At 42.9% G+C, this 22,075-nt stretch overlaps 1 protein-coding gene across 3 annotated transcripts in view; it reads left to right on the forward strand.

Annotated features, from left to right (window-relative positions):
* Positions 1-7,468: 7,468 nt before the first annotated feature.
* LGALS8 (galectin 8) overlaps positions 7,469-22,075 on the forward strand; it is a 30,754-nt gene continuing 16,147 nt past the window's right edge. Inside the window, exons 1-2 of one of the 3 annotated variants that reach the window (XM_049697346.1) lie at positions 7,481-7,634; positions 14,273-14,435. Coding sequence is in view for 2 of the 3 variants with exons in the window: in XM_033431306.2 (XP_033287197.1) it covers positions 14,382-14,435 (54 nt within the window). In the remaining variant the exon portion in view is untranslated. Of the gene's footprint in view, positions 7,635-14,272; positions 14,436-22,075 lie in introns of all 3 variants that reach the window. The other 2 variants (XM_033431306.2, XM_004271556.4) reach the window with 2 other exon arrangements.

Genomic DNA, 22,075 nt, shown 5'->3' on the forward strand with positions numbered 1-22,075 from the left:
CTAAAAGACACCACTGTAGTATCTTCTCTTTTAAAAAACAAACAAAACAAGACGATCAAAATATTCCCTTTACCCCACTGCTTCCCTAGCCTCTGCACTTCTTTGCTCCTCTTCACAGTGACATTTCTTGAGATATTTATAGTCATTAGTCCCACTACTTCTTTACCTCACGTCTCAACCCACTTCAGAGTCAGTCCCCAATGACCTCCATGTTGCTAAATCTATTGGTTACTTCTGTGTTCCTTGACCTCTTAACACCACAACTGGTTGTTCTACTCTCTTGAAACACTTCCTTTCTTTGGTTGCTAAGACACATTTTCAGCAGGTCTCCATGGTTGCCTCTTCCCAGCCTCTTTTATTGTTTTGTTTTTTAATCTCCCTAGGGCTCTGTCCTAGGTCAACTCCTCCGTCTATCTACTCGCCCAGGTGACCTCATCCAATTCCATGACTTCATGTCATATAATTTCCCCCTCTTTTATTATGCTTAGCCATGCTGGTGGCCTCTCTGTGCCTGAACACACTAAATGTATTCTCAAGAGCCTTAGAGACTTTGCATTAGCTGTTCCTTCAGCTGAGAATGCTCTCCCCTAAGATCTTCATGTAGCTGCCTCCTTTCTTTCTTTTCTTTTCTTTTTTTTAATTGAAGTATGGTTGATTTACAATGTTGTGTTAGTTTCAGGTGTACAGCAAAGTGATTCATATACGTATCCTTTTTCAGATTCTTTTCCATTATAGGTTATTATAAGATGTTGAATATAGTTCCCTGTGCTATACAGTAGGACCTTGTTGTTTATCTATTTTATATATAGTACTGTGTATCTGTTAATCCCAAACTCCTAATTTATCCCTCCCCCCTTTTCCCCTTTGGTAACCATAAATTTTTTTTCTATGTCTGTGAGTCTGTTTCTGTTTTGTAAATAAGTTCATTTGTATTATTTTTGTTAGATTCCACATAGAAGTGATACATTTGTCTTTCTCTGACTTACTTCACTTAGTATGATAATCTCTAGGTCCATCCATATTGCTGCAAACGGCATTATTTCATTCTTTTTTATGGCTGAGTAATCCATTGTATATATGAACCAGATCTTCTTTATCCATTCATCTGTCAGTGGACAGTTAGGTTGTCTCCATGTCTTGGCTATTGTAAATAGTGCTGCTATGAACATTGGGGTGCATGTATCTTTTCAAATCAGAGTTTTTGTCTTTTCCGGATACATGCCCAGGAGTGAGATTGCTTGATCATATGGTAGTTCTTTTTTTAGTTTTTAAGGAACCTCCATACTGTTTTCCATAGTGGCTGCACCAATTCACATTGCCATCAACAGTGAAGGAGGGTTCCCTTTTCTCCACACCCTCTCCAGCATTTGTTACTTGTGGACTTTTTGATGATGGCCATTCTGACTGGTGTGAGGTGATACCTCTGATTTGCATTTCTCTTAGAGATGTTGAACATCTTTTCATGTGCCTGTTGGCCATCTGTATGTCTTCTTTAGAGAAATGACTATTTCGGTCTTCTGCCCATTTTTTGATTGGGTTGTTGGGTTTTTTGTTTTTTTGATATTGAGCTGTTTATATATTTTGGAAATTAAGCCCTTGTCGGTTGCATTGTTTGCAAATATTTCTCCCATGCCATAAGCTGTCTTTTCCTTTTGGTTAGCTATCTCTCTTTCATTCACTAGCAACTTAGACTTCACCTCTTTGGAGAAGCTTTCCTAGGCATGCAACTAATGTAGACACCCAAGTGCTCCCAATTATACATCATCCTATCTTTTTTTTTTTTTTTTTTTTTCAGTACGTGGGCCCCTCTCACTGTTGTGGCCTCTCCCGTTGTGGAGCACAGGCTCTGTTCGCGCAGGCTCAGCGGCCATGGCTCACAGGCCCAGCTGCTCCGCGGCACGTGGGATCCTCCCAGACCGGGGCACGAACCCGTGTCCCCTGCATCGGCAGGCGGACTGTCAACTACAGCGCCACCAGGGAAGCGCCATCATCCTATCTTAATCTTCTCCGGAATGTATCACCATCTGTGTCCCCCACTGGATTAAGCACCATTGAAACAACAGTCAAAACTCTCTGTCTGGGCTTCCCTGGTGGCGTAGTGGTTGAGAGTCCGCCTGCTGATGCAGGGGATGCAGGTTAGTGCTCCGGTCCGGGAAGATCCCACGTGCCGCGGAGCGGCTGGGCCTGTGAGCCATGGCCGCTGAGCCTGCGCGAATGGAGCCTGTGCTCCGCAACGGGAGAGGCCACAACAGTGAGAGGCCCGCGTACCGCAAAGAAACAAAAAAACAAACGAAAAACTCCCTGTCCTCATGGAGTTTGCAGTCTGGTGGATGAAGTAATATAAAATAAAAAGGTAAATAATGTAGCATATTAGAATGTGGTAAATGCTAGAGAGAAATAAAGCAAGAAAGAGTGATAGGGATTGTGTGTGTGTGTGTGTGTTTTGGGAGGGTGTTTGCAATTTTAAATACGGTGGTCAGGAAGGGCCTCACTAAGAATCGACATTACTCACTGTCATTACTCAATTTTAAGGAGGTAAAGGAAACATCACATGCAAAAGTTCTGAGCTGGGAGTGTGACAGGCAGGCGGTAAGAACACCACAAAGGCCAGTACGGTTGTTACAGAACAAGGGAGGAGGAATGTAGTAGGAAATGAAGTCAGAGCGTGTGGAGGTGGAGGCGGGTCATGAAGTGTAAGGACTTGGATCTTTACTCAAGGAACGAGCAAAAGCTAGTGGAAGGTTTGAGCAAAGTAACTTTGTTTAGGCTGTGTTTCCCCATGATCTCTCTGACTGTTGTGTTGAGAACAGACTGCAGGGGGAAGGGTAAAAGCAGGGAGATCTGGGCTTCCCTGGTGGCGCAGTGGTTGGGAGTCCGCCTGCCGATGCAGGGGACACGGGTTCGTGCCCTGGTCCGGGAAGATCCCACATGCCGCTGGGCGGCTGGGCCCGTGAGCCATGGCCGCTGGGCCTGCGCGAATGGAGCCTGTGCTCCGCGATGGGAGGGGCCACAGCAATAAGAGGCCCGCGTACCGCAAAAAAAAAAAAGCAGGGAAATCAATGAAGAGGCTATTGTAATAATCCAAGGAAGAGGAGTGGGACTTCCGTATATTTATATCGCTTCTCTGCGTCTAGAGGGCCCGGCTCGGTACGGCAAATGTTACAAAGCCCTTTGTATACTTATCACTGTGCCTTGTCATGGCGGATATCGAGTACATACGTGTTGATTCTAAAAGATATAAAAAACATACGGAGCTCATTGAACAAAACCGGACCAACGAAGGGGTTTTTCTAAGATAAATTCTCTGGATTTGTGGATCTTTTAATCCAGAATTACTGCACCAATACAGGATTTCTGGCCCTTTTGCACAGTCCTATTTATACCGAAATTCTACTTACCAAAGAAGTGGAGCATTGATGTGTATTTATTTCAGCTTACTTTGTATGGGGGAGGTAATCAACCCAGGCAAAGTTGTGAAGACATTCAATTGCTCCTCACTTTATCAATAACCTATCATTTCAACCTAATATTTACAGAATGTCTACTTCATGCAAAGCATTACACTAGGCATTGGGGAATATTCACGACATGCTCTTCTCAATTTAAATTCGAGTTGGATAGATAAAACACAACACACAGAAAGATAAGTACAAATCACAGGCAGTGTATGTTAAGGGTTAAATACAGCTATTGAAGTTGGATCCTAAAGAGTGAAGCAAAGTTAGAAAATGAATAGGAGAGCAAAGTAATAGGGAATCAGAATGTGAGTTCGATGGTATTGGGTGTGTAATGAATTTCTCAATTTAAATAAAAAATAATAAAACCCAAAGCTACAGAGGAGAAAGCCCAGAGTAGGGACACCAAAACATGTCTCTCAAAGGAAACGTGGATAAAAATCAAGTAGAGACAAGTAGGAAGATAAGAACTTTGTGATCCCTAACAGAAAACAAACTGTACCAGCTGTTCAAGGTAGCTTACATAACTTTATTTGTATTTCTCGCTGACGTTTTTTACAGCCAACAGGTCAAACTGGCAGTCATTATGGGCACTTGCCTGAAAAGTTGGTTATTTCTGAACATCTACCGTGCTCAGAATTGTGCTCTATACTGCTGACATTTCCCCCGGGGTAGTATATAATTTAGAAAACAACAACACACAAAATTGGCAGATAAGCCGCAGTGGCTGAAGTCCAAGTTAGACTCACTGGATGGGGGCTCCGGGCTGGACTCAGTCCAGCTATACTGAACCCATTTCCCCCCGCATTTTATTTACACCCAAAGGTGTGGCAAACAAAACACCGGGATGCCTCCAATTCAGCTTCTCTTTTATTGCACTGTATGTACTGTTTGGACTCTAACCCATGGCAGACAAGGAAGCAGACCTTGATAAATACCTGGCACTGACCCCGCTGAGCCGGGCGACCAGGGAAGGTCACAGACGGCCCCTCTGGCCGCGTGGGCCCCTCTCGGCCATCACCGGGTCGAGGCGGGGCCTGTGCGAAGTCCACACCGGCCCTGCAGGCCGGGGACACGCGGGCCGAGGGAGCAGAAGGTCTCTCCTTCTCTCTTCCCCATTTCCCGGCCCCCCAACCCCGGCGGCGGGGCAGAGGCGGCCAGATCCACCCGGGAATTTTGGAAGCACACACTCTGCCCCCTCCCTCTCTGCTCGTCTCGCAGCAAGCCACTGGCGGTCCGAGTCCCCGAGGCCTTGCAGGGCGCCCCGCCGGGGGAGCGGCCAGCAGCGGACCAGCCACTAGCCCAGCGGAGCCGCCAGCGCGCCCCGCACGCAGACGCAAGGCCGACGGCGACGCCAGGGGCGCGCGAACCAGGAAATGGCGGCGGACTGACTCCTCTCGCTTCCCGTTCTCTCCCGCGCACGCCCGGCCGGGAACCCGGACAACGCGCCGCGGCCGCAGAACAGCCTCCTACGCCGAGCGCGACGCCAGTGCCGGGGTGAGTCTGAGGGCGGTCGCGGCGGTGGGCTCGTCGGCCGAGGAGGGGATGCGGTGTTTCTGGCCCCGTGTCAGAGTCAGACGGGCGGGACCGGCTCCGGTAACCCTGTCGCGCGGGTCTTCACCGCGGAGGGTCGGGCTGGGCGGCTGGCAGTGCCCCGCGCGCTGCGCCCCGGGAACGAGGGATGGTCGGGAGTCGCAGCCCTCGGGCAAACCGGCGCTGTCCCCGGAGGAAGCCCCGCTGTCGACCACCGCCTCGTCCGGTGCTGTCTTGGCACGTGCGACCTCCTCGCCCGGGAGCGAGAGTCGCCTTCGCGCAGTGGAATCCGGGGACGTTTCTTTCTTGGTGTTTTAAATGACGGGTTCTTTAAATTTAATGACAGACCTCCGTGGCCCTCCCGGGCTCTGAACATCCTCTTTTGAGATGCAGAGTCATTTACTGCAGTAAGAAACGTTAGGAAACGTTTGTCCTCTGAATTGCAACAGCATCGTGATGGCTTCTTGGGAAGCGAACGAAGAGTTAATAAACACCAGGACCCGTGCCTGTGGATGTTTCTGGGAATGACTGGTTTCACGCGGGCCCGTGGCTTAAATTGGGTCACTGTCTACTAACGATGTAAATTATGAATGTGGCTGTGGCATCTCTGTATCCTTTGTTTTTGCTCTTGTTGATGCTTCCCGAGTTTGATGGAGCAAAACAGTTTTGAGGTTTTGACTAATGTGTAAGTTAATAGATGGGGTTACATTTATAAACCAAGAGGGTTGCAGGGTTTTTGTTTTCCCAGCTTTACTGGGGTATATGTGACAAATAGAAATTGTATACATTTAGCGCATAAAACTTGATGTTTTGATTACACCCACTTATTTTCTTAATAGATCTTAGATCAAAAATTAGGGGGACCAAAAATAAAATTAGGCAGAACAGGCTGAGTACTCTGATTAGGGTGTCACAAGCTGAAGTTCAGGTGTTATCCAGTTTGGGCTCTATTCTCTGGGGAAGAATCAACTTCCGGGATACTTTAGTTTGTTTTCCAGGTTTGTTTCCTTCTTGCAGTTTCCGTGTATGCCCACCCGCACTCCATCGAAATGCCACCAAGAATGTGTTGAATCCTTCTCAGGCTTCAAATCTCTGATTTCTTCTGCTACTGCATCTCTCAGGCTTCTTTGTTTATTAAGGACTCATGTAATTACATTGGGCCCACCAGTTAATCCAGGACAATCGCCCTATCTTGACATCAGCTGATGTTAATTACACCTGCAAAATCCCTCTTGTGAGCCCATCTGACATTGTTCAAAATAGAGTAATGCCTGTCAAAGGCCACTATCATGTCTCTTTGAGACACCCAAGGACTGAAAAATTACTGAAGACAAAAAGTTACAGATTCTCAGAAAAACCACATCCTATAGAAACACAGCAAGCCAGAATACAACTGTGGGCCAAAATAGATGTGAACCCACCCGCTCTTTCCTGCACTTTGCCCTTTGAAACCCGTTAAAAGACTCAGACCGCCACCCTTCAGGGCCGATGCCACTCTATGTGTCTGGCCCCTTTCCTCCCTTGGAAAGTGAATAAGAACTTTCTTTTCTTCCCTTGTTAATACTTCTGTGAATTCTTTCACAACCTGCATCTGCTCAGCTAACACCTCTTGCTGTAACTTAACCACTCAGTTTATGTTACATCCAGGGTTGGAGATGCAGTTTTTTCTTAATAGAGAAAAAGTAATACATGTGATCAGTGCATATTGCCCTTTGGTATAATGACAGAATCGGAGGAAGTAAAATGTAGGAAGCTTGAGTTTCATTTCTCTTTTGGTTCTGCTTAGTCTTCACGTCTTCCCTGGAGCTGTTATATGTAGTACTGATGGGTACTTTTACCTTTAAAGCTTTTATCTTTTTTTTAGCCACATGGAAATTAATATTTGAGGCAGTGGATTTTTTTTTCCTTTTGACTTGTTTAATTTGGAGGAGGAAGAGCAATCCCTTCTACTAATAACAATAGATAAAACTTATAAAGCACGTACTATTCCATTGCTTTATTAATTCATTTAATCCGCAGAACAAACCTGTGAGGTGAATACTGTTATTCTCATTATACAGATGAGAAAAGTTAAATGAATATCTCAGAGAGCTGTACAGGAGTATTTGCTATTATTTGATATAGTATTTTAATAGCAAGTTTTTGTTCCTGTGTTTTTTGGCTGTGCCGCCTGGCTTGCGGGATCCCTGTACCCCGACCAGGGATTGAACACAGACCACAGCAGTGAAACCACTAGGCCACCAGGGAACTCCCAGTAATAAGTATTTTTAATAAATTTTCCAAATTAGAAGTTTTCTACTGATGTAGTTTTAAAATCAATATTTCCTGTACTCATAATCCAAAATTATTTAGTAAAGTACATTAGATAAGAACTGGAGTCAGATCTTTGTTATAGCATCCTGTTATTTGGTAAATATCAGTAAAATAATTTATGTACTTAAAAATAGTTATGAAGAAAAATGGTGCTTATTTTCCTTTCCCTCTATTTTGATTTTACACAGGTGCCTCAGTTTCAATCTGGGAATTCTTTAAATGAAACTTGTTTAAAATCTTAGACCATACCCAAAAGAGAGACCCCAGTCAACAGTAAGGTGGAAAAGAATGATGTTGTCCTTAAACAGTCTACAGAATGTCGTCTGTAACCCGGTAAGTAATTTCTATAAAATCACTTTTTGCCTATGCTAGGGTTGAGAGCAAGTCCAACTGGATAGTAATTATCCACTGCTGGGGGGTAGGGGCAGAAGTAAAATTCAGTAAACATAAAGCACCTGCTATGTGGTGGGACTGCAGTGCGCCCTGACTGAAAACCAGATCCAGCCCTTGGAGCTCCACAGATGTTTAAGTTCCCTAGTCAGCCCTCCTCGGTACCCAAGGTTCTGCATCTGAGGATTCAGCCAACCGCCCATCAGGTGGTGTGTGTTTATTGAAAAAAATCTGAGTATAAGTGGATTCAAACCTGCACAGTTCAAACCTGTGTTGTTCAAGGGTCAACTGTATAAGACGATAAGACGTGTTATGAACGGAGAACTTGGGAGGACAGTGGAGGGAAGGCTCAGACCATCCTAAGACATAATTTTCAGGGGAAAGTGGATTTCTTTGTCTACACATTTTAATTTTCTTTTTAAATTAGACCTGTTCACGAGAAGTTAATTTCTCAGCTTTTCCCTCTGCCTTTCAAATCCTGCTTGGTAGTTGAGCAGGGGAAGATCAAAATCCAGTGGTGAGATGGAGAATGAGAAAAACTAATGGTCACGTCCCAGCCTCAGGCTGGTCCAGGAACCCCTGAATGTAATTGCTGGAAATTTCAGTGTATGTCCTGGGAAGTAATGAACTTGTTCAGTTTCATGTGGTGTGAGAATCTTTAGAAATGTCTAGTTTCCATGTGTCTGAAGCTGAATCCTGAATTTAGGTCTGAGATAAAGTTGCTGCCATTTTTTGTTTTTTCTTGTAAACCCTTTATAGGAGATTCTTGGTAAGGCTTCAAGTAAGGCTTTAAACCAGTCTTATTAGTGTAAGTGGATTCAATTTTTTGTTATTTACTTTGTAGCTGTAGCTCTTTTTTTTCCCCCTAAGGTTTACTGTCGTTGTGCAGGAATGAGGCTTAGAAGAAATAGCCTTCAATCGTAGTATGTTTAAAAAGGAAGACTTGATGAATTTGAAGTCAGCTAGGCATTTAAAATAATTTTGCGCATCTTAAGAGTTAAAAACATCTCAAAGTTGTAGACTGACTTTCTGCGAAGATTTAAAAAAAAAAAAAACGCTGCCTGCCAAGGGGGACTGAAGTAATGTTGGTGCAAGCCAGGAGGCTTGGATGGTCGGGTTAATGCCCTTCAGCCCTGCCCTTCATCACAGAGATGTCTTATTTGAATGTTATTTAGAAAATAATTTTATAGCTTAAAATTCCTGCATGTCTTGGTATTAGAGTGTAATGATGATTCCTGTAATTTCTGGGGTTAGCACCCTTGACTACAGAGTTGAAACAAAAATCAGCTGATGTTTCATTTCCTGAGGACAGGGGCCTGCAGAAGTAGTGCTGCTTTCGAGCAGCAGCTGCATTCAGGGCTCCCGGTGGCCTTGTGCTGTTCTGAGGATAGGTCATGATAACTTTCCAAGGTAAATATTTTGTTGCATTCTGGTTACTTTGTTAGAGATCAGTTCAACAACAAGGAAGTGTTTATTGAGTTTCTGCTATACTCTTTATTAAGCCTTGTGAAGACAGGGAACTGCCATCTTTCTGTTTTTATTTCTTAATGTTTCCAAAGTTTTGGTCCACATTTATTGCCTCTTATACCGTAAAATGTTAAATTTTAGTGCGTATAACCCTGAATACTATTCATTAATGTCAGTAAAAAACTTAGCTTTAGGGCACTTTTTTATTTTGAGAGCATGAAGTATAGAATGTGTCAATGATAAAGCTGAAGCCTCTTGCAGAATGATTTTTTAAATGAAATGCGTAAAATCTTTTTGAATAATATAGTATGCTCGATTTACTTATGTGATGTCGAAAGTGTAACTATTTTTTTAAAAAAGTGCAACTATTGTAACAATGTATTCCAAAAACAAGCTGGATTACTTTGAGGATGTTGAATAGCATTCACAATGACTTTGTTTTAGTTTGGTTTGGGGCAGCTGCCAACCAGGTAAAACAGTGTTATTAAAATTAATTCAATAAAAATGACTTAAAATATATTTTAAAAATTGTGGTAGACAAATTCTGTCCATATAGATATATATATATTTTTTTGTGGTACGCGGGCCTCTCACTGTTGTGGCCTCTCCCATTATGGAGCACAGGCTCCGGACACGCAGGCTCAGCGGCCATGGCTCATGGGCCCAGCCGCTCCGCGGCATGTGGGATCATCCCGGACCGGGCCATGAACCCGTGTCCCCTGCATCGGCAGGCAGACTCTCAACCACTGCGCCACCAGGGAAGCCCTCTGTCCATATTAACTCTTGGAAAAGATAAATTGTATAACTGGCCTGTGTAATTTTTTCCTACTTAGTATATTTCATTGACTAGTTCAGTTGATAGAATTCCAAGACTTAAAAAAGTCCGGCTCACTTTTCTTTTCCTTTTTTTAAAAAAATTAATTAATTTTATTTTATTTTTGGCTGCGTTGGGTCTTTGTTGCTGCATGTGGGCTTTCTCCAGTTGTGGCAAGCGAGGGCTACTCTTCGTTGCAGAGCACGGGCTTCTCATTGTGGTGGCTTCTCTTGTTGAGGGGCATGGGCTCTAGGTGCATGGGCTTCAGTAGTTGTGACACGCGGGCTCAGTAGTTGTGGCTCATGGGCTCTAGAGCACAGGCTCAGTAGTTGTGGTGCACAGGCTTAGTTGCTCCGCGGCATGTGGGATCTTCCTGGACCAGGGCTCGAACCTGTGTCCCCTGCATTGGCAGGTGCATTCTTAACCACTGCACCACCAGAGGAGCCCGGCTCAGTTTTCTTTCCGCTCAAATTGAGTGAATAATTTGGAAGACGGTATCTTCATACCAGAAATGCCCTCAGTGAAATCTCTTGTTTGGCAACTCAATATCTGCTTAAATATTTTATTATTGCTGTTTATAGAGTTAAAATGTGATTAAGTGTTAGTTGAGAAGTTATTTAGAAATTAAACCGATTGGTTGTCACTCCTAATTAACAAACCACTTATTAACATTAATCCCACCTGGCCCTGAAAAGCTCATCTGTTCCAATTTCCTTCAGAACCTTACTTCCACACTGATCCTTTTTTCCTTAGTATTCTAAGTACTTCCGTTTCTACCTTGCAATTTAACCTTACAAAACAAAACAATAAAATCTTTTCTTTTTAACCTCTGAAGGTCCTTCCCCGTCTTTGTTCCCTTGTTCTTCTTTTGCTGACTTACCTTTTTTGTTTTTTTAATATTTTATTTATTTTTTATTTTTAATTTTGGCTGTGTTGGGTCTTAGTTGCAGCACGCGGGATCTTTCGTTGTGGTGCGCGGGCTTCTCTCTAGTTGTGACTAGAGTTGTGTGGGTTTTCTCTCTCTAGTTGTGGGGCGCAGGCTCCAGAGCGTGTGGGCCTTGTAGTTTGTGGCACTCGGGCTTAGTTGCCCCACGGCACGTGGGACCTTAGCTCCCCCACCAGGGATCGAACCCGCGTGCCCTGCCTCAGGAGCCGGATTCTTTACCACTGGACCACCAGGGAAGTCCCTGACCTCCATCTTGAGAGAGTCGATTTCTGCTGCCTTAATTTCCTCACCATGGCTCTGCCCTCTGATTTTTTTTTTCTGAATCCTAATTCTTTTTTTTTATTCTAATTTTATATTGGAGTACGGTTGATTTACAATGTTCTTTTAGTTTTAGGTATACAGCACAGTGAATCAGTTTTACATACACACATATCTATTCTTTTTCAGATTCTTTTCCCACATAGGTTATTACAGAATATTGAGTAGAGTTCCCTGTGCTCTACAGTAGGTCTTTGTTGATTATCTATTTTATATATAATAGTGTGTATCTATTAATCCCAAGCGCCTAATTTATCCCTCCCTGCCCTCTGATTTTTTACTCTCTTAATTTCTTTATCAATCTTGTCTTCAGTGTCTGTCTTTATTTCTCTGATGTCTTTACTGACCAGAATATGAATACAGTTTGCATACAGTCTGCGTACAGTTCTGCCCTCTCACCCAGGGTGAATCTCCAGCCCTCTTAGATGCCCTGCCAGCCCTTGAAGACTGTGAGTTCAAAATGAAACTCCCATCATCCTTCCCAAACCAGCTTCCGTTTTGTGGTTTTCCATTTCGCTCAGTGTCCTTCCACGCTGTCAAGCCCCTAACAGTTTGAAGATAATCTGTCTTTAAAATTTTAAATTCATTGATGTCATCAAACTGAGTGGCTTTTCCTTTTTTATTATTATTTTAAAAGTATAAAGAAAATATGTGTAAATCATTTTTAAAAATTCAAGCAGTATTTTAGGGTTTCATTAAAACATGAATTTTCCTTCTACCTGGTGCTCAGTTGCCCTCCCTAAAGGCAATCATTTCCTCCCACATTTTTGTATATCCTTCCTGAGAATATGTGTGTTGTGTGTGCATGTGTTGTGTGTGTCACCTTTTGTATACCCTGTTTCTTTACATGCATGTATCATACCATATAAACTGCTATACCTTGCTTTTTTTCATTTAACACATTTTGCAGATACCAGCATGTTTAGAGTTTACTCACTTATTTTTAATGGCTGCATAATTTGTCCACTGTATGGAGGTACTGTAACTTATTTAACCAGTCCCCTGTTAAAGAGCTATTTCCTTTCATGATTGTATCCAGTGCTGTGCTGTACATCCTTGTAGATGCATCTTTCTGTGCATGTGCTAGTATTTTACAGGATAAATCTGTAGAAGTGGAATGACTGGATCAGAGGGTATGATATCCATTTTAGTATCATTTGGGGGGCAGCCGGGGGGATCTTCCTTATTTTTCCATGTTAAAGACATTGACAGTCCTCCCGTTTTTGAAATCGACTTCCTTGATACACCTGCCCTCTCTGATGGATCCTTCTCTCTTCTTTCTCTTCTCACCCCCTGCATCGAGGTCTCCCACACACCCTCAGTTTTGATGATTCACCAGCATAGAGTCATACCCATGGCTATGATATATCCCAGTGAAAGGATGTAAAGTAAAACCACAAAGGGAAAAGGCACATGGGGCGAAGTCCAGGGGGAAACAGCGCAGGATTTCAAGGGTATTCGGCCAGTGGAGTCACACACGATGGACTTAAATCTCCCAGCAACTAGTTGTGACAGCACGTGTGAAATGTTCTTTACCAGGGAAGCTCATTAGGGACTCACTGCCCAGGGTTTTTATTGAGGGCTTGATGCGTAGATAGCGTCTGCCTAGCACATACCCAAACTCCAGACTCTAAACAGGAAAGCATAAACCATAGTGTTTGCACAAACAGTTTAGGTGGGTAACCCACCCTTCTCACCTAGGGTGGTGGGTGCTCTCTCCAAATCCAAGTTCCTAGACAGCAGCTATGGGCCAGCCTTGGACGGAGGCCTTTCAAAGATAGCAGCCAGGTATGCTGTGTTAACTCTTTCTGCACACCCCCTAATCTGACAGCCTTTGAGGCTTTGCTCCTGACTTTTCCTCTCTCTCAGTTTATCTAGTAGCTCTCATTGTACTTAGTAATCATCTCTACTCTGACTTCTGAGTCTTGGCCATTCACTTAATGTTGGTCCTGAGTGTTCCACTCCTTTAGATGTCCTGCCAACCCTTTACACTAAAAGTATTCCAAGCCAAACTCAGCATCTTCCCTCTGAAATCTTTCTTCCCCAGTGTTACCATTGTAGGTGGTGGCCCGGGATAGACAGCTTCCTTTGAAATAGCTCGTGTTTATCTCCTGCCTCCCCTTCCCCCTCAGTGTCTGCCGCCATCAGCCTGGATTATGTCCTTATCTCCTTGTGCTAGGCTTCCCGGAAGGAGTCAGTCTCACAAATAATCCCCTGCCCTCCAGTGAATTTTACCCCCACTGGATTGTTGTTCCCAACCCCCACTTTCCTTATGTCCTTCCAAAATCTGACCCTAACTCTGTCTGTCTTTAATTGCTCCCTTACTATTTACTGGCTCCCAGATACGTTTTGTCTTTTCCTGCCTCTCTGCTTTTGTAAACGGACATTTCTACCTGAACTGGCTTCTTTCTCCTCTCTGCCTAACCATATTCTTCCCAGCTCAAATCATACCTCGTTATAAGCTTGGGCCACCTCAGTTATTATTGTTTATACATTTTTCTGAAGCATTTATTCGACACTTACTTACTGCCCCATTTCTGTGGATGTTGAATTGGTCAGGGTTTGTGGTTGTAAACATGGAAGCCAACCCCTAATTTAAGCAGAAAAGGAATTTATTAAGTGATATCTATCAGCAGGCAGGACTGAAGAACCAGGCTTGTCAACTACAGCATCACAGACAACAGCCAAAATCAGGCTGCAGGGCTGTTCTCACTAAGAGACGTCTGTCGCCACCACTGAACAAACGTGGTACTTCTTGCACTGGCGACACCACCGGTGCCACTGCTGCCTCTGACCCTAGATGTAGCTGCTGCCCCCTGGCCAGAGTGAATACTGCATGATTCTGGCTGCTGCTTGTCAAGAGTTCTAACGCAGAGTCTGAGCTGGGGGTACTGATGGACAGATTTTCATCGTATGCTCTCACCACAGTTCAGATGAGGTCTCATGTTTATAAGGTAGAGGATTTTCCACCTGTGGAAGGAGATTCCAATTTGAACCGCTAAACAGTGTCACATTTCCTTTCTAATCTTTCCATAGGTATCTGACTTCTTCCCAACTGTATCAGCTCCTCCCGGATGGACGGGACTCATACTTCTTTCCAGCTGCAGGCTACCTTAACATGACCCTGGTGTAGAGCAGACATTTAATGAATGACATAAAAAAGGCAAAGCAATATGAATCAGCTAGGATGCTTGGGCAGGTAACACCAAACCTAACTAGGGCTTAAGCTTATGGTATTGTCTCTAGCGTGTTCAGATCTGTACTTTATTGTTTTACATCAATTATTTTTGAAACAACAAAGCCTCAAAGCTTAGAGTTGCCTAGAAAACCACCCTTCTCCCTTTCCTCAGGAGCAATATTTGTGAGTAAGTGAGCGGGCTGTCGGGCATTTGTTTCCTTCACATGGTCCAAAAAAAGTTGAGTATTGTTGATATAAGTTAGGGTACTTTCCTAAGTAGACAGCGTTAATATGGACAACTGAAACAGCAAATGGCCCAAGTTTGCAGCGCAGTTGTTTCTCAGACTGGAACAACTCATTAACAGTTGTAACAATCTATTAGCAGTGATGGGAATAGATGGTTGGTCTCAAAAAGCTCTTTGCACTTTGCTGTACAGCAGACATGGGGACAGCATTGTAAATCAACTATACTTAAATTAAAAGGAAAAACTCTCACCCTAAAATTAAATATATAATAAAAAATCTGTGGTTATAAACATTATAAGTACTTATTATATAAATCTGGAAAATATACAGCTATATGAAGAAGAAAATTAAAATGTCATCCCTCAAGAAAAGTGCTGTAATATTTTTGGCTTATCTCTTTTTTTTTTAACATCTTTATTGGAGTATAATTGCCTTACAATGGTGTTAGTTTCTGCTTTTTAACAAAGTGAATCAGTTATACATATGTTCCCATATCTCTTCCCTCTTGTGTCTCCCTCCCTCCCACCCTCGCTATCCCAGCCCTCTAGGTGGTCACAAAGCACCGAGCTGATCTCCGTATGCTATGCGGCTGCCTCCCACTAGCTATCTACCTTACGTTTGGTAGTGTATATATGTCCATGACACTCTCTCACTTTGTCACAGCTTACCCTTCCCCCTCCCCATATCCTCAAGTCCATGCTCTAGTAGGTCTGTGTCTTTATTCCCATCTTGCCCCTAGGTTCTTCATGACCTTTTTTTTTTCTTAGATTCCATATATATGTGTTAGCATATGGTATTTGTTTTTCTCTTTCTGACTTACTTCACTCTGTATGACAGACTCTAGGTCTATCCACCTCATTACAAATAACTCAATTTCGTTTCCTTTTATGGCTGAGTAATATTCCATTGTACATATGTGCCACATCTTCTTTATCCATTCATCTCTTGATGGACACTTAGGTTGCTTCCATGTCCTGGCTATTGTAAATAGAGCTGCAATGAACATTTTGGTACATGACTTTTTGAATTATGGTTTTCTCAGGGTATATGCCCAGTAGTGGGATTGCTGGGTCGTATGGTAGTTCTATTTTTAGTTTTGTAAGGAACCTCCATACTGTTCTCCATAGTGGCTGTATCAATTTACATTCCCACCAACAGTGCAAGAGGGTTCCCTTTTCTCCACACCCTCTCCAGCATTTATTTTTTCTAGATTTTTTGATGATGGCCATTCTGACCGGTGTGAGATGATATCTCATTGTAGTTTTGATTTGCATTTCTCTAATGATTAATGATGTTGAGCATTCTTTCATGTGTTTGTTGGCAATGTGTATATCTTCTTTGGAGAAATGTCTGTTTAGGTCTTCTGCCCATTTTTGGATTGGGTTGTTTGTTTTTTTGATATTGAGCTGCATGAGCTGCTTGTAAATTTTGAAGATTAATCCTTTGTCAGTTGCTTCATTTGCAAATATTTTCTCCCATTCTAAGGGTTGTCTTTTGGTCTTGTTTATGGTTTCCTTTGCTGTGCAAAAGCTTTTAAGTTTCATTAGGTCCCATTTGTTTATTTTTGTTTTTATTCCCATTTCTCTAGGAGGTGGGTCAAAAAGGATCTTGCTGTGATTTATATCATAGAGTGTTCTGCCTATGTTTTCCTCTAAGAGTGTGATAGTGTCTGGCCTTACATTTAGGTCTTTAATCCATTTTGAGGTTATTTTTGTGTATGGTGTTACAGAGTGTTCTAATTTCATACTTTTACATGTACCTGTCCGGTTTTCCCAGCACCACTTATTGAAGAGGCTGCCTTTTCTCCACTGTATATTCTTGTCTCCTTTATCAAAGATAAGGTGACCATATGTGCATGGGTTTATCTCTGGGCTTTCTGTTCTATTCCACTGATCTATATTTCTGTTTTTGTGCCAGTACCATACCGTCTTGATTACTGTAGCTTTGTAGTATAGTCTGAAGTCAGGGAGCCTGATTCCTCCAGCTCCATTTTTTGTTCTCCAGATTGCTTTGGCTATTCTGGGTCTTCTGTGTTTCCATACAAATGGTGAAATTTTTTGTTCCAGTTCTGTGAAAAATGCCAGTGGTAGTGTGATAGGGATTGCATTAAATCTGTAGATTGCTTTGGGTAGTATAGTCATTTTCACAATGTTGATTCTTCCATTCCAAGAACATGGTATCTCTCTCCATCTATTTGTATCACCTTTAATTTCTTTCATCAGTGTCTTATAATTCTCTGCATACAGGTCTTTTGTCTCCCTAGGTAGGTTTATTCCTAGATATTTTATTCTTTTTGTTGCAGTAGTAAATGGGAGTGTTTTCTTAATTTCACTTTCAGAGTTTTCATCATTCGTGTATAGGAATGCCAGAGATTTATGTGCATTAATTTTGGATCCTGCTACTTTACCGAATTCATTGATTAGCTCTAGTAGTTTTCTGGTAGCATCTTTAGGATTCTCTATGTATAGTATCATGTCATCTGCAAACAGTGACAGCTTTACTTTTTCTTTTCCAATTTGCATTCCTTTTATTTCTTTTTCTTCTCTGATTGCTGTGGCTAAAACTTCCAAAACTATGTTGAATAATAGTGGTGCGAGTGGGCGACCTTGTCTTGTTCCTGATCTTAGTGGAAATGGTTTCAGTTTTTCACCATTGAGGATGATGTTGGCTGTGGGTTTGTCATATATGGCCTTTATTATGTTGAGGAAAGTTCCCTCTATGCCTACTTTCTGCAGGGTTTTTATCATAAATGGGTGTTGAATTTTGTTGAAAGCTTTCTCTGCATCTATTGAGATGATCATATGGTTTTTCTCCTTCAATTTGTTAATATGGTGTATCACATTGATTTGCGTATATTGAAGACTCCTTGCATTCCTGGAATAAACCCCATTTGATCATGGTGTGTGATACTTTTAATGTGCTGTTGGATTCTGTTTGCTAGTATTTTGTTGAGGATTTTTGCATCTATGTTCATCAGTGATATTGGCCTGCAGTTTTCTTTCTTTGTGACATCTTTGTCTAGTTTTGGTATCAGGGTGATGGTGGCCTCGTAGAATGAGTTTGGGAGTGTTCCTCCCTCTGCTATATTTTGGAAGAGTTTGAGAAGGATAGGTGTTAGCTCTTCTCTAAATGGTTGATAGAATTCGCCTGTGAAGGCATCTGGTCCTGGGCTTTTGTTTGTTGGAAGATTTTTTTTTTTTTTTTTTTTTTGTGGTATGCGGGCCTCTCACTGTTGTGGCCTCTCCTGTTGCGGAGCACAGGCTCCAGACGCGCAGGCTCAGTGGCCATGGCTCACGGGCCCAGCCGCTCTGCGGCACGTGGGATCTTCCCGGACCGGGGCACGAACCCGTGTTCCCTGCATCAGCAGGCTGACTCTCAACCAGTGCGCCACCAGGGAAGACCATGTTTGTTGGAAGATTTTTAATCACAGTTTCAATTTCAGTGCTTGTGATTGGTCTTTTCATATTTTCTATTTCTTCCTGGTTCAGGCTCGGCAGGTTGTGCATTTCTAAGAATTTGTCCATTTCTTCCTGGTCGTATCCTACTGTCCATTTTATTGTCATACAGTTGCTTGTAGTAAACTCTCATGATCCTTTTCATTTCTGCAGTGTCAGTTGTTACTTCTTTTTCATTTCTAATTCTGTTGATTTGAGTCTTCTCCCTTTTTTCTTGATGAGTCTGGCTAATGGTTTATCAATTTTGTTTATCTTCTCAAAGAACCAGCTTTTAGTTCTACTGATCTTTGCTATCGTTTCCTTCATTTCTTTTTCATTTATTTCTGATCTGATCTTTATGATTTCTTTCCTTCTGCTAACTTTGGGAGTTTTTTTTTCTTCTTTCTCTAATTGCTTTAGATGCAAGGTTAGGTTGTTTATTTGAGATGTTTCCTGTTTCTTAAGGTAGGATTGTATCACTATAAACTTCCCTCTTAGAAATGCTTTTGCTGCATCCCATAGGTATTGGGTCGTCGTGTCTCCATTGTCATTTGTTTCTAGATATTTTTTGATTTCCTCTTTGATTTCTTCAGTGATCACTTCGTTATTAAGTAGTGTATTGTTTAGCCTCCATGTGTTTGTATTTTTTACAGATCTTTTCCTGTAATTGATATCTAGTTTCATAGCGTTGTGTTCAGAAAAGATACTTGATATGATTTCAATTTTCTTAATTTTACCAAGGCTTGATTTGTGACCCAAGATATGATCTATCGTGGAGAATGTTGCATCAGCACTTGAGAAGAATGTGTATTCTGTTGTTTTTGGATGGAATGTCCTATAAATATCAATTAAGTCCATCTTGTTTAATGTATCATTTAAAGCTTGTGTTTATTTATTTTCATTTTGGATGATCTGTCCATTGGTGAAAGTGGAGTGTTAAAGTCCCCTACTATGATTGTGTTACTGTCGATTTCCCCTTTTATGGCTGTTAGTATTTGCTTTATGCATTGAGGTGCTCCTCTGTTGGGTGCATAAATATTTACAATTGTTATATCTTCTTCTTGGATCAATCCCTTAATCATTATGTAGTGTCCTTCTTTGTCTCTTCTAATAGTCTTTATTTTAAAGTCTATTTTGTCTGATACGAGAATTGCTACTCCGGCTTTCTTTTGATTTCCATTTGCATGGAAGATCTTTTTCCAGCCCCTCACTTTCAGTCTGTATGTGTCTCTAGGTCTGAAGTGGGTCTCTTGTAGACAGCAAATATATGGGTCTTGTTTTTGTATCCATTCAGCCAGTCTGTGTCTTTTGGTGGGAGCATTTAATCCATTTACATTTAAGGTAATTATCGATATGTATGTTCCTATTCCCATTTTCTAAATTGTTTTGGGTTCGTTATTGTAGGTCTTTTCCTTCTCTTGTGTTTCTTGCCTAGAGAAGTTCCTTTAGCATTTGTTGTAAAGCTGGTTTGGTGGTGCTGAACTCTCTCAGCTTTTGCTTGTCTGTAAAGGTTTTAATTTCTCCATCAAATCTGAATGAGATCCTTGCTGGGTAATCTTGGTTGCAGGTTTTTCTCCTTCATCACTTTAAATATGTCCTGCCACTCCCTTCTGGCTTGCAGAGTTTCTGCTGAAAGATCAGCTGTTAACCTTATGGGGATTCCCTTGTGTGTTATTTGTTGTTTTTCCCTTGCTGCTTTAAATATGTTTTCTTTGTATTTAATTTTTAACAGTTTGATTAATATGTGTCTTGGCATGTTTCTCCTTGGATTTATCCTGTATGGGACTCTCTGTGCTTCCTGGACTTGATTAACTATTTCCTTTCCCATATTAGGGAAGTTTTCAACTATAATCTCTTCAAATATTTTCTTAGTCCCTTTCTTTTTCTCTTCTTCTTCTGGGACCCCTATAATTCGAATGTTGGTGTGTTTAAGGTTGTCCCAGAGGTCTCTGAGACTGTCCTCAGTTCTAATTCTTTTTTCTTTACTCTGCTCTGCAGTAGTTATTTCCACTATTTTATCTTCCAGGTCACTTATCCTTTCTTCTGCCTCAGTTATTCTGCTATTGATCCCTTCTAGAGAATTTTTAATTTCATTTATTGTGTTGTTCATCATTGTTTGTTTGCTCTTTAGTTCTTCTAGGTCCTTGTTAAATGTTTCTTGTATTTTCTCTATTCTATTTGCAAGATTTTGGATCATCTTTACTATCATTATTCTGAATTCTTTTTCAGGTAGACTGCCTATTTCCTCTTCATTTGTTAGGTCTGGTGGGTTTTTATCTTGCTCCTTCATCTGCTGTGTGTTTTTCTGTCTTCTCATTTTGCTTAACTTACTGTGTTTGGGGTCTCCTTTTTGCAGGCTGCAGGTTCGTAGTTCCCATTGTTTTTGGTGTCTGTTCCCAGTGGCTAAGGTTGGTTCGGTGGGTTGTGTAGGCTTCCTGGTGGAGGGGACTAGTGCCTGTGTTCTGGTGGATGAGGCTGGATCTTGTCTTTCTGGTGGGCAGGTCCACGTCTGGTGGTGTGTTTTTGGGTGTCTGTGGCCTTATTATGATTTTAGGCAGCCTCTCTGCTAATGGGTGGGGTTGTGTTCCTGTCTTGCTAGTTGTGTGGCATAGGGTGTCCAGCACTGTAGCTTGCTGGTCGTTGAGTGAAGCTGGGTTTTGGCGTTGAGATGGAGATCTCTGGGAGATTTTCGCCGTTTGATATGACGTGGAGCTGGGAGGTCTCTTCTGGACCAGGGTCCTGAAGTTGGCTCTCCCACCTCAGAGGCACAGCACTGACTCCTGGCTGCAGCACCAAGCACCTGTCATCCACATGCTCAGAATAAAAGGGAGAAAAAATAGAAAGAAAGAGGATAAAATAAAATATAGTTATTAAACTAAAAAATATTAAGAAAAACATTTTTAAGTAAAAAACAACAACAACAAAACGGAGGGATAGAATCCTAGCACAAATGGTGAAAGCAAAAGCTATACAGAGAAAATCTCACACAGAAGCATACACATACACACTCACAAAAAGAGGAAAAGGGGAAAAAATAATACATCTTTGCTCCCAAAGTCCATCTCCTCAATTTGGGATGATTCATGGTCTGTTTAGGTTTTCCACAGATGCAGGGCACATCAAGTTGATTGTGGAGATTTAATCCGCTGCTCCTGAGGCTGCTGGGAGACATTTCCCTTTCTCTTCTTTGTTCGCACAGCTCCCGGGGTTCAGCTTTGGATTTGGCCCCGCCTCTGCGTGTAGGTTGCCTGAGGGCGTCTGTTCTTGGCTCACACAGGACAGGGTTAAAGGAGCAGCTGCTTTGGGGGCTCTGGCTCACTCAGGCCAGGAGGAGGGAGGGGTACAGATGCGGGGTGAGCCTGCGGTGGCAGAGGCCGGCGTGTTGTTGCACCAGCCTGAGGCGTGCTGTGCGTTCTCCCGGGGAAGTTGTCCCTGGATCCCGGGACCCTGACAGTGGCGGGCTGCACAGGCTCCCTGGAAGGGAGGTGTGGAGAGTGACCTGTGCTCGCACACAGGCTTCTTGGTGGCGGCAGCAGCAGCCTTAGCGTCTCATGCCCGTCTCTGGGGTGTGCGCTGTTAGCCGTGGCTTGCGCCCGTCTCTGGAGCTCCTTTAAGCAGCGCTCTGAATCCCCTCTCCTCGCGCACCAGGAAACAAAGAGGGAAGAAAAAGTCTCTTGCCTCTTCGGCATCTCCAGACCTTTTCCCGGACTCCCTCCCGGCTAGCTGAGGCGCACTAGCCCCCTTCGGGCTGTGTTCACGCAGCCAACCCCAGTCCTCTCCCTGGGATTTGACCTCCGAAGCCCGAGCCTCAGCTCCCAGCCCCCGCCCACCCCGGAGGGTGAGCAAACAAGCCTCTTGCACTGATGAGTGCTGGTCAGCACTGATCCTCTGTGCGTGAATCTCTCTGCTTTGCCCTCCGCACCTGTTGCTGTGCTCTCCTCCACGGCTCCGACGCTTCCCCCCCTCCACCGCCCGCAGTCT

Source organism: Orcinus orca, chromosome 14, assembly GCF_937001465.1.
Source record: "Orcinus orca chromosome 14, mOrcOrc1.1, whole genome shotgun sequence".
In the NCBI taxonomy this organism is placed as follows: domain Eukaryota; kingdom Metazoa; phylum Chordata; class Mammalia; order Artiodactyla; family Delphinidae; genus Orcinus; species Orcinus orca.